The following is a 2087-nucleotide window of genomic DNA, read 5'->3' as shown; positions in this document are numbered from 1 at the left end:
AGAGGAATGGAAAGTGAGGAATAGAGAAAGCAAGACTTGTCTAAGATCTCACACTGAGTAGTCAACATGTAGCTAGTCTGCATTGATGTGTGCTCTAAAGGTGAAATACATACTGGATTTCGAAGACATCGTAACAAAAAATAAAATATCGCATTAATGAGCTTTATATTGAGTACATGTTAAAATGATAATATTTTGGATATGTTAACTAAAGCATATTTCACCTGTTTCTTTTTGTATGTGTTTTTGAATGTGGTGTCTTGAAAAATTAAAATTGTATGGGAGACTTGTTTTATATTTTGATTGGCCAGTGCAGATTTAGGCTACAAGCTAGGGCAACTGACTCTTGGTTTAAGACCTATTACACCATTTTGAAGAGAATTATCTCTGCCTATGTGGTGGGGTGGGAGTATGAGTGGTAATGAGGATGCAAGACCACTACAAAAGGCTCTAGTTCTAGTGCTCTAGGATCTTGCTACTTAATGAGTATGAATCTGAACCTTCATTTTAACAAGCCCCTTAAGTGATTCTCATGCACATAAAAGCTCCAGGAAGACTGTTGTAGGATTTAGCCCTCAATTCTCTTTTGCCTTCGTTTGGTTTCTTCATGACTGTATTTCTCAGATTGCTTGTATTAGAATTACCAGCATTTTAAAAATGCTCCCCTGGAAATATTTTGCATTCTCAAGTGTAAGAAACATTCATCTCAATGCTACTTGCATTTCTCTTCATCCTTCCAATCTAAACCAGTGTGGTCCTCCAAATCAGTGACAGCAGCAGCGTCACCCAAGAACTTGTTAGAATTGCATATTCCTAGGTTCCGCCCCAGCTACAGGGCTTCTCGAAGGCCAGGCACAGTTCCTAATTTTTATTCTTCTGGTTTAAGTCCTCAGTTTGGGAAGAATGGGGTAACTTTGATGGATTTTCTCGGGGCGAGGCATGAGCAAATTCAGCTCTCCCAAGTTCTTAAGTCCCCTCCACTAACCCCACTTCCTCAGGCCTTTGCTCTACTTTTCATTTGTCTTTTCCTGACCCTACTCTTTCAGGAGTGAGGATGGCTTTTCATGACTCAGAGACTGACTCCACCCTAAAAAATATTGACAAGCAGATGGAAAACCCTGCTCTCAGAAGACTGAGTAGTTTAAAAGCAAAGGGAAAACTGAATTTTATAACACCCACGGAAAATGAATCTGCTACACAACTCCTGGTATTTAGTCACAGTACAAAAGCCCAGGAGAGGACAAGAAAACGACAGCAGCCTATAAAACTAGAGCCTCTGGTAAGTTTGAAAATCAGCATCTTAGCTACTTTTGGCTATAGAGAAAGTTGCAAAATTGCTTTGGGAGATAGAAGTTTTTCTAGACTCTTAACAAAGAAGAAATGAAAACCAAAAAGTTAAGACTTGTTTATGAGGTTGTAAACACAATTGCTTATTCAAAAAACATTGAGTTCTAAGCAGTTTGAGGTGAGAAAGATATGGTGGTGAACAAAATTTTCTGGTGGATAAATGTCTAGGATTATGTACAATATAGATACTTAACTCTGTAGGTTGTAAGGCTCTTTTGGATATTAGGGTAACATTTAATACTGGGAACTTCAGTCAGAGTACTATATATAGTTCTCTGTACGCAGGCATACCTCAGAGATATTGTGAATTTGATTCCAGACCACCACAGTAAAGTGAATATTGCAATCAAGTGAGTCATGCAATTTTTTTCCTTTCCCAGTGCATACAAAAGTTATGTTTACACTATACTGTAGTCTAGTAAGTGTGCAATAGCATTATGTCTAAATAGCAATAGCTTAATTAAAAAATGCTAACCATCATCTGAAACTGTTGGAAAAATGGTGCCAATAGACTCGCTCAATGCCGGGTTGCCTCAGACCTTCGATATGTAGAAAACACAATATTGGCAAAGCACAATAAAGCAAGCACAATAAAATGAGGTATGCCTGTAGTATTATAGATTTATTATTATTAAAGTAAATGCCTAACGTCCTAAATAATTTTGTGCATGTCTGAAAATATTTAATTTTAAGAATCCATTTGTGTCCTCAGATAATTATAAATCCATGTAAAGGAGCAC

The 2087-nt window shown here is 37.3% G+C and overlaps 1 protein-coding gene across 1 annotated transcript in view; it reads left to right on the top strand.

Annotated features, from left to right (window-relative positions):
- The first annotated feature begins 1051 nt into the window (after nucleotides 1-1051).
- Nucleotides 1052-2087, top strand: part of DNAH6 (dynein axonemal heavy chain 6) — a 262220-nt gene continuing 261184 nt past the window's right edge. Inside the window, exon 1 of the mRNA XM_023536421.1 lies at nucleotides 1052-1279. Coding sequence (XP_023392189.1) covers nucleotides 1055-1279 — 225 coding nt within the window. The 5' untranslated portion in view covers nucleotides 1052-1054. The remainder of the gene's footprint in view (nucleotides 1280-2087) is intronic.

The sequence above is a fragment of the Pteropus vampyrus genome, unplaced genomic scaffold (assembly GCF_000151845.1).
Source record: "Pteropus vampyrus isolate Shadow unplaced genomic scaffold, Pvam_2.0 Scaffold156, whole genome shotgun sequence".
Classification (NCBI taxonomy): Eukaryota; Metazoa; Chordata; class Mammalia; order Chiroptera; family Pteropodidae; genus Pteropus; species Pteropus vampyrus.
Note: the sequence above shows the minus strand (reverse complement) of the source record. Positions and strands in the feature narration are given on the sequence as shown.